Genomic DNA, 16,790 nt, shown 5'->3' with positions numbered 1-16,790 from the left:
ATTAAACCTTCATTTATTACAAATAACTGATGTTTAATTTTGGAAGATGTTTAGAAAAACCAACCAATATTTCCAAAAAATGACAAACCCCTCTCTGCCCTTTAAAAGAAAAATTAACCTCATTGGAACATAATAGGTAATTGTTTGGGGGAAAAAAAAATCAAGTGTAAGTGTCTTAATTTAGATGCTTTAGGGTTCTTGGTTGTAGCCGTGTTGGTCTAAGGACATAGACTGACAAGGTTCTTTGGGTAGATGTGATATCTTTTGAGACCAACTAACCAGTTGGAAAAATTGTTCTTTGCAAGCTTTCAGGCACAAACATCCTTCTTCAGACATAGAGAGAATCTCCCTCTGCTTGAAGAAGGGTGTTTGGGGCCCCAAAGCTTGCAAAGAACAATTTTTCCAACTGGTTAGTTGGTCTCAAAAGATATCACATCTACCCAAAGAACCTTGTCAGTCTATGTCCTTAGACCAACACGGCTACAACCAAGAACCCTATGTCTGAAGAAGGATGTTTGTGCCTGAAAGCTTGCAAAGAACTTTTTTCCAACTAGTTAGTTAGTTTCAAAAGATATCACATTAACCCAAAGAACCTTGCCTGCTTAAATTTAGACAATTTTCAGTACCCATATTTCAAAATCTTAAGATTGTATGCCCAAGTGTTCTTTAGGAGATAGAAAAAAAAAGTGTATCATACCATTTCTATTTGTTTGTTACAGAATTAAAGCACAAGCATTACTCTAAAATTTATTTTAAAAAAGCGTAAGTGTGAGAGGGGAGGCAAAAGCCCCTCCAACATGTCCCAAGACCCCGCCTGACAAGCCCTGGTATTCACCACAGGGACGAAGACAAGCGGCAGCTGTGGAGAAACACCGACACAGGCTCAGCAGTTCTGAAGCTGCCTGAGCCTGAGAATTGGCAAGCCCCGGGGCGGGACTTTGGAGAAGTGCGGGCTGCTTGAAGAGCAGCTGGAGAGTCAGTCAGCTGGCTGGGGAGAGAGGAGCGGAACGCCAGCCAGGAAACCCTGGCCGCAGAGCCAGGCAGCATCAGCCCTGAGCACAGGGAGGGGAAGCTGAGCATCTGCTAAGGAATCCCAACAGAAGGAACAGAGAGTCCAAGCCCCGGGAGCAGAGGGTCGCTAGGGAGCCTCAGCGGGGAAAAGCAATTCCCCACCATGCACTAAAGCGGAGCCACAGCTGCGTCAGAGAGTTCAGGTACCGCGGTGGGGAGGGGCAATGAGGGACGGCTAAGTCCCTTGGGATGTGGTAAGGGTGGGGTAAAGGGAGGGTTGGAGCCCCACAAATAAAAGACTAGAGTCAAGACCCCTTTGGGGCCATGACAGGGAGATGCCTTCTCATCAACCAACATCAAAGACATGGCAGGCCTGAACCATCTAGGTGGCACCAGAGCCCGGTCTCACCCTGATGTCGCTAGGGAACAAGGCACCCACCAGAAAGGAGCCAAAGCCTTATAATACCTACCAACAACAGTAAGAAAAACCAACTTGTTTCAGAGAATGTACACTTAATAGCAGTAAGAAATAAAATATGGATCTTTACCTGTACACGGAAAAATTACTATTCTAGAAGAATTGGAAGGTCATAAAACTTACAGTTTTAAGATCTGAAAGCTCTCAAATACTAGCTCTACCATATAACGAGAAGCATTATTCCCAAAGGGATTCATTAATAGTCATCTTGGGAATAAATCCTCATGGCAAGACTAGTACCTACCCTACCACTTTTATATAACCAACTTCTCCGATTTCACAAACCTGTATAGATGTCATGACTCCATTAGCAAGAACAGAAAGTCTTCCTGCCACCAATTTTACTCCTTGTTTAAAATGAGTCATATCAGGAGCTGAAGGCAGAACATTTGTAATATTGTAACTTCCTAAACAGGGAATAAAAACACTGTAGTGATACTGTGCTCCCTAACATGCACCTTTTTTATACAGTACAGCATGTATTGTGCTATACTGAATGTCATACACATGAATATTTGAATAGCCTTATTCAGAAAATGCCTAAAAGTTAGAGTTATAAAATGTCAGGTCTAAAACTATTCTAATTACTCAGCATCATACTGCTTTATGTTTTCAGATGTTCACTTGTGGAGTCATACATACTTCTATTAAACTTATTTTGTAAAATTAACCAATTATTCATATTCATATTTCAAATTGATGAATTAGTCCAAAAACATAAGTTAACTCCTATGGGCTTCAACTGTATACAATATTACTTGTTTCCTGGCCAAACTGCTGTATAGCATTGTTATGTGCTTTAAACAATGATTCCACCTCAAAGTCAAATGCATTCAAGTGGTGGGTAAAATGAGACTTTTACTTGAAGTCTGGAAAGAATTCATAGATGAATCTACAGTAACATCCATTTCTGCACTACATTCTAGAATTCCAAAACAAAAAATGTGGAAAATGTCATCTTTACTTAGCCTCATCTTATAGTTAGTCTGGATAACTTCTCATGATTCAATTATTGATTTGATTTTTCTTCTTCTCATGATTGGATTATCACTCACTGTGTAAATACTAAATTATGAAAAGTATGCATCTGGAAAATCACACAAACAAAAACTTTCTCTAACACGTCAGCAGATTATCACACTGGGATTAAATCTCCTCTATGATTGATGAAACAAAATATTTAAATACCTTTATATCAGGGTATTCAGAAATAAACTGAAGTTATCCAGTATAATACTGTAGCGTATTGAGATGCAGCAGCAGATTTTCAAAAGCACATTTTCTTACCAGTTTAGTTATAGAACACAATAGGGACCTTGGGCTATAAAGGAGGGGGCCAGTTCAGTAGTACGAGAAGAATAATACTGGAGTAGACTAAGGATAAGTGATTTCTAAAGTTTTATCCTAGTTCCAACATGGAGTTTCTTCGCAGCTTTGGTTAAGTCACTTCACCCCTATGAGCAGAGATGTGGTCTTAAGTTCATAATGTGGATAATTCCTGTCTAAGAGCATTGGAACAACTGTTTTTAAATGCTATAAAGAATACTTAAAACTAACTCATTTGTTGATGCTCTTTCCATCAAAAGCATGAATCTCCAAATCTATATCTTATTCAGACATCTGTCCTTTACAAGACTTTTCTAGATGTTGTTGGTCCTACATGGCCCTCCAAGGTTAACTGCTGAGTGCTGCTTCTTCTGAAGTAATGAAATCAAGTTCAAATAATATTATCTGCCCTATAAGTTAAGGAAGAGTATGAAAATTTTTTATTGTGAATCTTTAGATTCTTATAATGAAATTTACCACGAGTCCTGAGTAGACTTTCGTAATAAATACTAAGCACAAAATAGAGCTTACATACTTCATCTGTGCAAAACTGAAATAGCTAGAATGCTGACAGTGCAACTGGAAACCAAGACTCTGAAACATGGGAATATGTCAAACAGAAAAGTACAATTTCTCTCTCTGCCTTCATTCTATACCTGTTGGCTGCTTCTTCTGATCTTCAAACAAGTCAGTTGAACTTATAGAGGAGCTTCCAGAAAGTCTCTCTAATCGAGCCCTAGCTTCATACTAGAAAGAATTGCAAAAGAAAGTATTAACCATAGTATACTGACATGCTTTTCAGCTTTGAAGCTCGTAATTCCAGGTATGGCTGGCAACAGCTGAAAGCCATCATCTAGTGGCTTAAAACAGTACACCAGAGCAATCATTCTCTCATAAAAATGCAACGCGATGCACTATTTTATTGACATTCTAGTCAGTACTATTATGGATTTCTAAATGGCTTTAGCAAAACAGTGGAATGGGTAGTTTATAGGGCTAGCTAACTGCGTGGATGCACTAAACATATTTGCATATTACAAATATGGGGAAATTACATTTAATATTTTTAAGTAGTATTGTTAGGATAGCACATTTAGCTTTAGCTACACCTGCTTGGGTGGTAAATTATACTATTATTTGAACTTTTCTTTTATATTCAGCCACATTTAACCACTGCTTAATTTTTTGTATAGCTTCATTATTATGTGAACTTTCTTTGTCATTTTGTATCTGCACTATCAGCTAATAGTCTCGAGCTTGCTTTCATAGGGAGCCTATATTCCAGTGTTATCAACATAGGTGTGTACAATGCAAGCCTTGTTACTAGCTCAAATTGATTGAATGTGACCACTAACCAGCTGAATCTAAAATGATTAGATATGTTAATGAAAGTTGATAATAAGGAACCACTGAACAGTGCTCAACCGCAGAGCCCTTGGAATTTCTGGAGTTAGTGGACAGACCAAATTAGGAGTCCAGGGCATGCCTAAGTTAAGACACCAGTAAAAGACCAAATTAAGCTGTGATGGGTTTCTTGGGAAAAAAGGAATATGCTGACGAGATAAAAATATGAACAGTATGATGATCACAGGGAAACCAATCAACAGTATCCAAAAACAAAGAGACATCAAAAGAGTAAAGTTAAAGAAAAAGCATAAAAAGGGGGGCAACAAGGAAGTTGGGTGTATGTCATCAAACAACAGCTTGATTGAAAAACAGTCCATTACCCACAGACAACCACCCTCTACTTTCAGGAACTGATTGGCCACCTTTTCTAAGAAGTGGAGTAACTTCAGGGATTGAGCGAGACCACTGAATTGTTTTTCTCCCTCTGTATAAACTATTAATACCTTTAGCATGTTAATAAACTTAGATTTTATTAAGTTGAATGATGTGAGGCATATTCTGTGTTCACTCCGGGTTGATTATGCTTTAGCGAGTCTTAGCACCATGGGTACATATCAGTATGAGAGAGATGTTTGTAAGATGTCTTAAAAATATTTGCTTGCAATCAAGCAGATCACATTCTCAATCCTACTAAAGGCTAACTTTCAGATCCAATTCAAAAGGGAAATATAGCAGTTGAAACTTAAGCACTACCATCAACTGAATATTCAGATATAAGTTTATGAACTTACAAAAGACAACCCCACTCCTTGACTTAACTATTTAGTACCCAGTATGTATAACTGCAACATCATTTTTTAAACACCATCACAGAATATTGAGCATATACAGTGTTTATAAGATGTAAAATTATTTGTACTTACATCTGCATGGTCTTGCTTTCCGAAATACATGTCTGATGAAATAGCTTTGACATTGCCAAACTTTTTTTGTGCCTCATCTGTGTCTAAAGGCGACTCATATTCAGGTTTACGACGAGATGCAGGCCTAAAAAATTTTTTTAAAGCTTTTGCTTAGGTTTTAAGTTCTATTTGGTACATTATATACATTGTAATTATATGGGAAGTAGTATTTTTATAAAAATACCTAAAGGACATACTCTCATTTAAAGATCAATATAAAAGCTAAATCAACCTGAATTAAAGTAAGAAAAGTTGTCTCAGTTTTTCTTGCAACTGACAAAGTCACAGAACCATAATATTATAGAGACAATTTTATAGGTAGGTGTGCATATATTACTGAACTACAACCTCACCAAAATATTTGGGCTTGAATTCAAAGACAAAGCCAGGCTAACTACAACATTTATACAGTAAACAGAAATTAGTTTAAGCTTTGCCCAAAATGAATATTTAAAAAGAAACTTTACAATGCATACTGAGAAACAAGTCTGTTTCTAGCCGACTTAATTTAGTGATAGTAGAGGAGTCCATAATTCTCTCTTTCACACCCTACTGCCAAATAAACACTGAAATCTCACCAGAATACCACATTAAAAGAATGTCAAAACAAATAAGAAAGTAAGCTAACAAAAATTATGGTTGTTTGTGTTTCTTTGATTCTCTGCATATACATTATGATAAAGTTTTCAATTATACAAATCACATGCTGTTATTTTCTAACGCCATCCAGTGAAAGAGGAGTATGAAATTAATGTTTAAATAACTTAAAGGGAGAAGTAAAAGCAAGCTGGGCACAGTACAAGTCATGACTACAAAGTTTAAAACATGTTTTTCATTGCCGATATATTCCCATTATAGGCTGTTTTAAAATAAATCTGTTGCTCGCAGATATTTTAAACCTTAATATACTCAATGAATGAATCATGGGTGCAAGGAAACACAGTCAGTGTATGATTTAAGGGATAAGGCAAAATGTCTTCAAAAGAAAACTAGACAAGATGTTAGAACAGAGGCAGGCAATTATTTCAGGAGGAGGGCTGCTTACTGAGTTTTGGCAAGCCATTGAGGGTTGCACGACAGGCAGCCAGGGGCAGATAAATATAAATTTTCTAATTTTTTTTGCCCACCCCTTTGTTAGAATAACTAAAAAAAATAATTAAAATACAATGCTCTTATAATCCAAATGCAATGCTCATCTTGTTTTATGTAATTGTTTTTGGCTTATGGTTTTGGAAAAAGTAAGCATTTCATCTTGCCTTGTTTAGTTCTAAATAAGCAGTGCTTAAATAATAAAGTTACATAAAATCTTGATACAAGTGTAAGAATAACCTCACTATTACTAGTAAAAGATGTGGTCAAATCCCACTAGTCTTAGTCACACAAGAAGTCCCTTTAAATCATCAGTACTCTCATAAGTTAGATGAGAGTATCTTGGGACCAAAATCAGAATAAGTAGTCTCTATATACCTGTCTGAATAGCCTGTAATTTTTGAAGTTAATATTATGTCAGCATCTCTATTACTCTCCTTCTTCCAAAAAGAATCTGAATTATCATCCCACTTAGAAAAAGTGCTGTTCCTCAGCTCTGCAGAATCATAACACCTGGATGAGAAAACAGAAGAGGAGTATTGAACAAAATGCCCCATTCCAGCTTTATTTAATTTACTCAAAGCCTTTCAGCTATCTAGTGATTACTAAAACCTGTAAATAAAAGAAAAGAACACAAACCCCTAGATTCAACTAAGCAAAGTTTCTATATCAAGGGTTCCCAATTAGTGCTTTGAAACCTAACCTAAATTTTATCAGTATTTCTCCTCATGGAAGAACTCCGCTATAAATATTCTGAAAAATTATTCCTGAAATGTAGGCATGTATGACTATCTGTTTTGATGAAAAGAAGAAGAGAGTTACACATTCTGTGGTAAATGGTCCACATGTAATCAGTGTGCATCCAACTGTATATGCACGTGTGCCTCAGGCATGATCCCAAAGAGTGTTGTTTTTGAACAGCAGTGGTCATGAGGGCCACCAACGGACACCAAGCCTCCTTGTAATCCAGCTAAAAGGGCATAAAGGGTGAGTTGGCCACACTTCTTCCTCAGTTCCCTTGCAGATCAAAGCCATGTTGTTAAGGATTTCAGAAACCAGGGACAGAGAGGACAGGTTGTGGGACCTACCATCTTAAAAACCATACACTTTCAAATACTGAACGTTTCTATCAAGGATGCATCCAGAGAAGTTCCCACAATAAATGATTCCCACTTCCTTGGAGAGTGGAAGCATGAAGTTTTAGCAGTATCAGTCACTGACTGAAGTACTATTATTGTGACCCTGGTGTCTGATTTGACTGGCACGTAAAATGCATGTTTAACAAGTCACACTGGAACATTAAACTGTGTTTAATGTGAACTATTTAAAAAGTTTCAGTTATAAAATGAATTCCCTCCAAACAAAAACAGCTGTAAAATTCTGCACAACTGGCTGCCTTCTAGATACAGTATAGCACTATTATATTCCCTTCAAAAAAAGGAACAAATATATTACCTTGAACTAGAGGAAGAGAAGTATGAATCATCCCCCTCATTGATGTATTTTTTCTTTGTTTTTGCAACTGTGGGTGTTTCTTGCTCTATCATTTGCATGTCTGAGACAACAGAATGAGAAATGCCACTGCACAAAAAAAAAAAAAGGAACTTGTAAAGCAGACACTAGCTACAAATCAAGCAAAGTACAATCTCTGATTTTCTGAAGGTCTCAGGTGACATTCAAAATGTACAAATAATTGAGGCTTATGAACAAATGGAACCTTTGACATATGTATTTTATAGAATTTTTACCTCTGCCAAGCAGATTTCAGAACTGGCCATCTCAATTGATTCTAAAGCATGCCAACATGGTCTTTCATGGAGCTGTTAAAATGTTTCAGCTGGGTTTCCTACAAACGGCTAACTACGGTCAAAATTTAGTGCAGAGGCACTATGCAACTGCAGTTCACTGGCTGTTTTAGTTAAACTGAAATGTGCTGCACATTAGGTAGAATTTAATATACCCCACAGATCAATAAATACACCATCATTGCTCCAACAATGGTGCATGCTATTAGAAAGCTTCTCTAACACACTTAATCGACCACACATTTCAATTTCCTTCCTGATCAGCAGGGATCCTGATTTTCTCCAATAAAAATAAATAAATAAATCACAAATTCTCTAAAGAAAAAATAAAATAATAAATCGCAAATTCTCTGATAAAGCCCCCAAAATCCATTATTAAAATTAAAAGCCCCATGCAGCTGTGGCGGGCCAGTAGGGGGAGCTCCTGCGTTGAGCCTCTCACCTCACTACGCCTGTCCACCTTCCAGACTCCACACAACTCCCCAGGGGCGCCTAAACCCTGGCAGACCCCCATTCAAGCCCCACCGCAGAGGCCGGGGGTAACGTGCTGCCACCACCCCGAGAGGGGACCTTCTAGGTCCTGTGTCCTCGGGGAAACACAGGCCTAATAGTCCTATGAGTACTCGACCCAATACAAGCACTTGGGGCTCCTCCCCAAGTCAGGGGCCAGAAAGGATAGTCTCCCTTAGTCCGCAGACCTAAGGGGCCTCCTAGGCATAATTAAACCCACCCTTCAATAAGTCTCCTACACCAGTCACAAAGGAGAACTTTATTGGTTACAAAGGGTAGGGTTAGAATAGGGTAAGAGGTAGAGCACTATCAAGGGATTATCAATGAGCAAAAGAGTCTGGCTGAGGTAGCCATTTGATACGCAAATGCATCACTGTGAGCTAACTCTCTAGAAAAACTTACCAGTATCATCCAGAAGATGGTAGAGATCTGGCTCAGGGATTTCCAGAGAGAGTGCGTTATAGTTGGATCAGACTCTCTCCCTGTGCCTGGTGTTTGGGCCATGCTGGTAAAATGGCTTCTCATCCCCTTCTCCTTGGACCAGGCCCTTATATAGCACCTTTCTGACCTCAGCAGCTCAGTCCAATAAAAGCCAGCAGTGTTGGCAACTAGCCAACCAATTTTAAAAGCCTCACTGGTTACCTGGGCTTTTCCCTCCCTCCACTCAGGTGACCAGAGGGACCACACCGTAGGCACCAAGCTTTTGTCATGTAGGCAGAGGGAGCAGGTTTCCCCCCTCCCTCAGGAATGTATCCAGCTCAGGTTACCTAAAGAGATAGGGTAAGGATGCATCTCTCTGCTGGGCCCATCCTTATCAAATTGTCACAGCGCAGGGACTTTGGGGAGAGACAAAAGGTGGCTTTCTGCCACAGCAGCCGCCCCCCTCCAGCCCGGCTGGTGCCCCTCACTTGCCCCTGAAGCCTCCCCCAGCCCAGCTGCCCAGCTGCCACAGCTATGGGGCCAGGGACCCAAGTCTGCAGTTTCCTGCCCCCAACAGCAGACAGCTGCAGCAGAAGCGGCATGAAGCCGACTCCCACATGCTGCTGCCTGCTTGGGTAGGGCTGGGGCCAGCTCCTGGCTCCCCTCGCAGCCCTGCCAGTGCCCCGAGTCATGATCCACAACCCCCCAGCCCTCCCAGAGGGGCCCCAGCCCCTGCAAGCCCCACTTACCTCACAGGCTCCAGGAGCGAAGTGAAGCTGAGCTGAGCCGAGCTGTGGCTGACTGAGCGCCTCAGGTACCACCCTTCCTCTTCCCCTTCCCACTCCCACTCTGGGGAGGCCTGGGGGTTTCCTGCCCTGTTTGTAAACAGTTCTTGCATGCTGGAGCTCAACCAGCCTGCAGAGCTCTTTGCAAAAGCAGGGAATCCATAGGTTTCTCTGATAAAAAGGGGAAACCCATGGTTTTCTCTGTTTTTCCGTGGGAAACGGAAAACCCGGATCCCTGCTGATCAGAGATAATGCTATACTAACATATGCATAAAATTATAAAGCCTTTTAAACAGAGAATTTATATGACTTGACATACCTTCTGTTGCTGCCAAATCCCATGCCAAGTCTTTCTATCTCAGATTTCTTTTTACCAGTCAGATTTAATTTTTCATCTTTCCTTTGAATTTCAAGATCCTTGTAGGTCAATCGTAAAGATGATACTCTAAAATAAAACACGTAACAAATATATAACAAATGTAAATCATTAGCCCTTAATCCTGGTATAATTGGCAGAAAAGCAAAAAAATACATGTAACAACTAAAATACTGCATTAAAGCCAAGCTAAAAGATACAAGAATTGGCCTTGACATTTTGTCAGTTATTTTACATACTTAAACTTTTTCTGAGAATTTGTGATTTATTTATTTATTTATTATCGGAGAAAATCAGGATCCCTGCTGATCAGGAAGGAAATTGAAATGTGTGGTCGATTAAGTGTGTTAGAGAAGCTTTCTAATAGCATGCACCATTGTTGGAGCAATGATGGTGTATTTATTGATCTGTGGGGTATATTAAATTCTACCTAATGTGCAGCACATTTCAGTTTAACTAAAACAGCCAGTGAACTGCAGTTGCATAGTGCCTCTGCCTCTAAACCTATACTATGTCCCCACACTGCTGAAGCAAAGGCTAAAAGCTCTTGACTTTATCAGTTCAGCTGAAAGGCGAAAAATTTATTTCCAAGAATGTATCAATATAAAAGTGATCAGTCAGATGCAGCTGACTGGAAAATGCAGCTTTATACATAGCTGTATGTATTATGGTAAATTTTAAGATTGTGTTAAATTCTTTGCTGACTGTGATCAAGATTGTGAATTTGGATGCTTAAAACTTTGCATGCTAATATTCTTAGAAAAGTAGTAGTGCATTTGGGACAGGGCTAGAGAGGGAGGTATAAATAAAGCTGGGCCCTGCTGGCCATTCTATCCAGAACTGCAGGGCCCCTAAAATAATTTAGAAAATGTACTTATTTTCCCCTGGCTACCTGTCATGTAGCCCTCAATGGCTTGCCAAAACTCAGTAACCGGCCATCCGCCTGAAATAACTGCCCGCCCCTGAGAAAGACCCACTAGGAACAGTTTTCAGTCAGAAAGATTTTGGTTGGAAGTGAGATTCAAAGCAAAGCAGATTTTTTTTAGACATTCTAATGTACATGATCACATTACAGACTTCTTATTAATGAAAATTAAGTGAATTAAAACCATCTTAATCCTTCAAGTTTCAAAAACCCCTCACTTTATTTTTGAACTAACAAGATGACTTAATATCTTCACATTAGTCTATTGGTCTTCTTTGCCATATAGTCATTTGCAGGTAAGTGTATTCCAACATGAATAGGAACTGGTATACAGTGTGGGGGTTGTTTGTTTGTTTTTTAAAGGACCATCTTGTTGGCATTTTTAACAGCTTTCTTCAAAGAGCTGATTCCCATACTGGATTTGTTCTCCATCTCTCATTTCTACATGAAAGCAGTCAAGCTACCTTGATTGTTTTTATTTTATTCATCTATTAATAACGTACCATATAGCAAGTGCTATTATAAAGTTACTAGCCAATTGCCCGTCAAAAATGATTGGGGGGGGCGGGGCCCGCTGGGGAAAGCAGCCTGCGTTCAGCCCCGCTCCCCACCCCCACCTTCGGGGCCAGGCCTGCTCCTCACCTCCCCGCCCGCCGCTTCAGAGCTGGGGCCAGATCACCCCCCTCCATGTCTGCTGGCCCCACTCACCCCATCCACTCCATCACCACCGCCTGCAGGGCCAGGAGAATGTGGCCAGCAGTGCTGGCCTTGCCCACCCATCCTCTCTGTTTTCACGGCCTGCAGGGAGCAGGGAGGACAGAGCCAGCCCCCCCTCCATCCATTCCGTCACCAACGCCTGCAGTCGTGGGCCCAAGGCCAGCGAAAAAAAATCCTTGCCTGGCCCCTTGCCCTGGGGGGGGGGGGGGAGGGGGCAGCACTGCTAACCTGTTAGCTCCATCACCTGCCAGGGTGGGTGAGGACAGAGACCCAGGACCAGGCAAACTCCCCCCAACCCTCTTCCTCCCCACTTTGGGGCCCCCCCCCCCCAATTCAGGCCTGACCCTGTTCCCTCACCCCCACCCCCAGCAGTTCAGGTTTGGGGCCGCTCCTCCTGCCCCCTCCTTGCCACAGCAGCCCCAACCCCATTTCACCCCCTCCTCCACAGAGCAGAGGGGGCGCTCCCCCTTTCCCCCATCCTCCCCACCGCTGTTGTGGGGCCAGCGTTGGGTGCGCCGCCTTCAACCACCCCACCGCCATGGCAGGGACCCGGTGCACCCCCCCATACCCTCCACTTTGGGGCCAGGCCGGGCCCGGTGTGCCCCCTCCACCCCCATTACCACCTCCAAGGAGCAACCATTCCATCTGCTCCATTGCCGTCACCTCCAGGGAGCAGGGCAGGGGTCCCCTGTGTCCCCACCATCATAGCAGTGCTTCGCCGCACTGTCACCTCCTGCCCAAACACTACATTCACATTTCAATTGGTTGTTTCTATCAGCCAATAGGGTGCGAATAAATTGTTATAGACAGAGAGACAGACAGACTACAGCTTTTATAATATTAGAATTACCTCTAGCTAAGAAAGTCATTAAAATCTGTTCCAAACCATGATATTTAGAAGGCTGCATGGGTGACCGGTGCCTCGAGTCAGCAATCGGGGGGGTGGGGGAGTTCCCCCAGCGGCCGATCCCACTCACCAAAAAACAGCCACGCCACTTCCAGAAGCGGCGTGCACCCCCTATGTGTCGCCACTGGAAGGCTGTATCAGCATAGAGAAAAATAATTCCAGACCAACTTACCATTAAAAAAATCTTACCATGGGAAGAAATTAAAATGTTATACGATAGTTAGATGTTGTGCATGCACATTGAGTATTTTGATATAACTGACACCAGTCAGATTCGCACAGAAGTCTTTTTTTCCAAGTGTCTACTTTAACTCCTCAATAAGCCATACTGCCTTGATTTTGCAGCTAAATTATCTATTGCAGCTGAACTAGGCAAAACAGCAAAATCTATTAAAAAGTATCAAAATGCAGAAATGTGCAGCATCTTGCTGCAAACATGAAGGCACATTGCAGATCTTGTGCACAGATGTTCTCAAAAAGTCACTGTATGTTCTAAATATATATTAAATAGAACACTACTAAATAATTACAACTAAATAATGTACTAAATACTGTGCTGTTTTAGGGCATAAGTATAAGCATGCATATAGTCTAAATTGGCAACATTTTTGTCTTTGCGTGATTTAGTAAACTCCTATACACACAGAGCAAATATTTCTTTAAAACAGAAAGAAATGGAAACGTTAAATTATATTTAAATCATAATGGCTTTGATACAAACCAGCAAAATTACCAAATTAAGATTTAAGACAAACTCTGGAGTATACATTTTCCTCAAAATTTCATGGAACTTGTACATTCAACTAGTGAGATATTTATTTTCCCATATCAAAGTAAGAATATGAATCTTAAATATCTGACTTCATTATTTTATCTAATGGGCACATTAGCTAGGACTAAGGTTTCAACCCTACTCTAAATTTCATGTGGGTATGGTCAATGTAGAACATTTTAGAACTGTATATAGAAACCCATGTGCCAGAAATATTAGTATGCAAAATACCAAATTTGAAAAACTTGGGAGAGGGATGTCTGCATTAGAATAGAAGTCTTTAAGCCACCATGTAGTCCTTTAAGTTTACAGTTCATTGAGTAGTAGCCTACAATGGAAAACATGAAATAAGGGTGCATAAACAAACAGCAGCCAATGGAAATTAGTATGATATTTATACAAATTGGATATGTATATACAGTAACAGAACTAAAATATATATTAAAAGTAAATGCAATTGAAGGGTGCTTTTCTTGGAAATTACAATCTTAAAGCCGTGCATGGTTTCATAGGCTAAGGAAAGAAAAAAAAAAAACTTTCACTACTTAAACATGCATTTGGACTCTTTCAGTTATAAATAAAACACACTTACTGTTACACCTCTTTGAAAGCATTAATGAAATCAAGAAAATAACAGTATGCATCTTCAAACGAGAGCATATGTTTTTGGGAAAGTCTATTAACACCTTATCAATTCCCCCTATTTCCAGCAGGCTCTGTTAAGTAACAATTGCAATGGATCACACCAAACTCAATTTGAAAAATGCTATTGACCTTTAGTTCTCAGAACACTAACCACCCAGGATTTTAAGAGCTGTGTTAAAGAGCATAACTTGTTCAAATATATTGCCAACATTAAAACTTTCAGATTCAAAGCTGGCTAAAACAAATAGCTTTGCGGATTTTTTTTTTTTTAAGAGGTCCACCTATTGCCAGGGACCCAACAGAAAGAGAGACTAAAAATCACTGAAAGCTTGTACACAGTATAAAATTAGGTTCTAAACTTAGATAATAACACTTTTTCCCCCTCAAAAGTTCATGCGAGTTGAAGACAACACTTCAATTCCAGCTATTTCATGAAGTCCTAGTGAATGAAGTGCATTTTCTAATTAAAAAAAAAATTAAAACCAACATTTACCTTGCAGCAGATCACTTATAAAAAATAGTTACTTTTCTAAATGTTATATGTGCTGCCACCTAGAGGTTAAACATCAGTATTTTTTTTAAAGAGAGAAGTGACCTGCCTATAATCAAAGAGAAGCTTACACAGACCCAATGTTGCAGTGTTCATACATACCCAAAATCTTTTTTTTTTTTTTTTTTTTTTTTTTAAACAGAGTAGGGTGCCCTCTCGAATGAGGTCATTTGTATACATTTTCATGGTGACAAACACTTGGGCATATGGCCTCACCCTATCCTCTCAATTACCTAGGCTCTATGGAAGTGAAGATATAGCAGTTTGGTGGATCTGTGCAGGTAATCATCTAAAAAAATTCTATTCACATTTAGGTAACTTGTTTTCCTTCCTTCTCTATTTCCAAAGCCACAGCTTTCTGCTACATAATAATAATTGTATATCTGAAGGAGACTTAAAACTCCGAAGTTAGGGGAATTTATGCCTTCCAGATATCTCCTTGGAAGAATAATACAGCCAAATGTAGCATGCTGAGCAAGTTCCCTACTTGTGTTGAGGACAACTGTTTCACAAAATTGAGGATACAACTAGGGGATCATCTTTTCCTGACCAATAGGGAAGAACTGGTTAAGCATGTGTAACTTGGAAGGAAACAACAGGGATATGATAGAATTCATAATTCTGAAATGAGGAAAGCATGAGGAAAGCAGAATAAAGAAACTGGATTACAACAGGACAGATTTCAATTAACTGAGGGAAATAAATAATAGGCAAGATGCCATGGAAGGATGGACTGAAGGATAAAGGAGCCATGGAGAGCTGGCAGTTTCTAAAGTGGAAGCTCTATAAGAAGCTACTCTGGCAAGATGGAAGCACAAGAATGGCAAGAGACCTATGTGGCTGTACAAAATGCATTTAGGATGCCTCAAAATAAAATACAAACATACATGTGTGCAGGCAAGTCACTAAGGAAGCATACCAAAAACAGCAAGAACTTGCATGGTAACGTCATTGAGGCAAAGATAAAAAGTGAGCTCTACCCATTAAGTGAAGTTATGGACAACAATAAAAGATGCCATAAATACACTTGTCAGAAAAGAAAGACCAAGGAAGCTGCTAAATAGCCAGGGTGACCTCTTAACAAAAGATGCAAGGAAAGTGGAGTTGCTCAACAGGCATTTTGAGAACTTCTGATCAGTTTGAATGAATTCAAGTCACCAGGCCCTGATGAACTTCACTCCAGGGTACTGAATGAACTGGCAGAAGAGATCTCAGCGTCCATGGCAATTATATACACCAAACTATGGGAAACAGGCAAGTTACCAAGAGATTAGAAAAGGACTAAAAAATGGCAAAAAGGAGGCCCCAAGGAATTAAACTTCTTAGCCTGACTTCAGTGCCTAAAAAGTTATCAGAGCAAATTATAAGCATGTCTACTTGTAAGACTCTTGAGGAAGAAAGGCAAGCAGCCAGCACAAACTTGCTAAGAACAAGTCAGGCCAAATGATCTTCGATAAAGTAACTAGCTGGGTGAACGGAGAGAATGGAATATATATGGACATAATGTATCTGGACTTCAATAAGGCTTCTGAAAGTTCTCCATGGCCTTCTCATGAACAAACTGGAAAGACATGAGCTAGACCAGGGGTGGGTGTATTTTGGGCAGAGGGCAGCTTACTGAGTTTTGGCAAACCATCATGGGCCGCATGACAAGCAGCCCAGTGCAGATAAGTATTAATTTTCAAAAATTTTTAAGGGCCCCACAGGCCGGATAGAATGGCCTGGCGGGCCGCATCCGGCCCCCGGGCCACATTTTGCCCACCCCTGAGCTAGACAAAACTATTACAAGGTGGCTTAATAGTCATGAGCTAAGGTCAAAGGATCCATGTTAGAATGGCAGGAAGTTTTGCATCCTCAGCAAGGGTGCAGCTGCTTTTGCTGGCGCCTCCACTCCCCGGCCAGCGCTCACAGCAGGGGCAATGGTGCTCCCGCTTGCCCCCCGCCTAAACAGGCAGCGCAGCCTGACAAGGTGTGCATCACCTAGTCCTCAGTCCTTTGATGTTCAATGGGTTTATTAATGATTTGGATGTTCAAATAAATAGCTTCCTGAGCAAATTTATGGGCGATATGAAATTGGGAAGGACTGCAAGGCCACTGGAGGATATAAGTACAACTCAGAAGGATCTTGATAAATTTTATCCCACAGTCGTCAAACAGCCACTGAC

The 16,790-nt window shown here is 40.4% G+C and overlaps 1 protein-coding gene across 8 annotated transcripts in view; it reads right to left on the bottom strand.

The window, feature by feature from the left end:
* Window positions 1-16,790, bottom strand: part of ARFGAP3 (ADP ribosylation factor GTPase activating protein 3) — a 48,257-nt gene that overhangs the window by 1,090 nt on the left and 30,377 nt on the right. For 6 of the 8 annotated variants that reach the window (XM_025213199.1, XM_006031540.3, XM_006031537.3 and 3 more), the window contains 6 exons: window positions 10,053-10,178; window positions 7,669-7,794; window positions 6,592-6,726; window positions 5,086-5,209; window positions 3,472-3,562; window positions 1,775-1,896 (listed from right to left, as the gene is read on the bottom strand). In XM_025213199.1, coding sequence (XP_025068984.1) covers window positions 1,775-1,896; window positions 3,472-3,562; window positions 5,086-5,209; window positions 6,592-6,726; window positions 7,669-7,794; window positions 10,053-10,178 — 724 coding nt within the window. The remainder of the gene's footprint in view (window positions 1-1,774; window positions 1,897-3,471; window positions 3,563-5,085; window positions 5,210-6,591; window positions 6,727-7,668; window positions 7,795-10,052; window positions 10,179-16,790) is intronic. The other 2 variants (XM_014523613.2, XM_025213196.1) reach the window with 2 other exon arrangements.

Source organism: Alligator sinensis, unplaced genomic scaffold (assembly GCF_000455745.1).
Source record: "Alligator sinensis unplaced genomic scaffold, ASM45574v1 scaffold292_1, whole genome shotgun sequence".
NCBI lineage: Eukaryota > Metazoa > Chordata > Crocodylia > Alligatoridae > Alligator > Alligator sinensis.
The sequence above is the reverse complement of the archived record's forward strand: the minus strand, read 5'-3'. Positions and strand labels throughout refer to the sequence as shown.